At 32.8% G+C, this 1,152-nt stretch overlaps 1 protein-coding gene across 1 annotated transcript in view; it reads right to left on the reverse strand.

Moving 5' to 3' along the window:
- Positions 1 to 1,152, reverse strand: part of LOC107462531 (trafficking protein particle complex II-specific subunit 130 homolog) — a gene marked incomplete in the record, with an annotated part of 11,550 nt that overhangs the window by 2,207 nt on the left and 8,191 nt on the right. The window contains 4 exon segments of the mRNA XM_016081127.3: positions 287 to 476; positions 717 to 801; positions 934 to 1,024; positions 1,114 to 1,152. Coding sequence (XP_015936613.2) covers positions 287 to 476; positions 717 to 801; positions 934 to 1,024; positions 1,114 to 1,152 — 405 coding nt within the window.

The following is a 1,152-nucleotide window of genomic DNA, read 5'->3' on the forward strand; positions in this document are numbered from 1 at the left end:
CTCTATTGTTTTTTGATTTTCAGAAATGGTGAAAACCGCTTTCTTGAATTTTTTGGTTATTTATAAAATTTATACAAGCTTGTGAAAAACTGATTTTTACAATAGGAAAAGCTGATGTTTGTTAAGAAAAAAAGAGGGAAAAAAGGCTTAACCAAAAGGAACCAAATCTGGAAACTATTTATTGTTGAATATGGATTAAGACATATAAAAGTATTCTTCATGTAATGTCATATCTTTTAGTGTTAATTTAAAATCATTTCACCAGTCTCAGGAAAGATGTGATTACCTTCTCCATTTGTCTTGCCAAGGCAGATACTAAACAAAATTCCTGCTTTGGAAGTAGGAGATATGACTAGTGGGAAGAGGCTTGAACTAGGTCTACCCTCAGTTTGACCATTATGAATAAATCCATGTTGAAGATCAAGCCAAGCATCATATATGGTCAGTGTAGCCTTTACTTCAGAGTGAAGTATAACCTAAACCAGAACCATTTTATGTTTTATCAAAGAAAATAACAAGATGAACTGATAGCAACGTTAATGACAAGTTGTTACATAAACAAAATTTGACATCTTTTTTAAAGATATAAAGATCATATTTTTGCAATATTTGACATATTCTGTCTTCATGTATGTATGTATGTATATAAACTTAAGAGAATGATTGGGCTACCTAATCAAGAGGAATCAAATAATCATGAAAAAATGCACTCATACCTGCAAAAGCAATGTACCATCATTGCATTTATCGGTTACACGTGTCGTCACATAGAAAGGATATGTAAAATGAACTGCCAGGGTCCTGAATATCAAGGCAACACACCATCAACAAACAAATGGCATAAAAAGAAGCACTACACATGGTACTTATAGTCAACAGCTGTAAGATCTATTATAATGATTAAACCGAAAGAATGATGGAAAGTAGAAAAACCTTTCGAATATCTGATTGTGGTATACTCCAAATTCAAGGTTCAGAGCAATTGTTCTCATGGCATCTACAATGCTCTCTCTCCTAGTTGTAACTGGAAAAAATAGCCAAAATAAGTACATATGATTAAATATAAACTACACATGGATGGAATCATCAAGATATTTCTATCACCATCTTCACCTGATGATGATCCTCTGCTGAGCATGTCACTCATGGCTC

The sequence above is a fragment of the Arachis duranensis genome, chromosome 8 (assembly GCF_000817695.3).
Source record: "Arachis duranensis cultivar V14167 chromosome 8, aradu.V14167.gnm2.J7QH, whole genome shotgun sequence".
Classification (NCBI taxonomy): Eukaryota; Viridiplantae; Streptophyta; class Magnoliopsida; order Fabales; family Fabaceae; genus Arachis; species Arachis duranensis.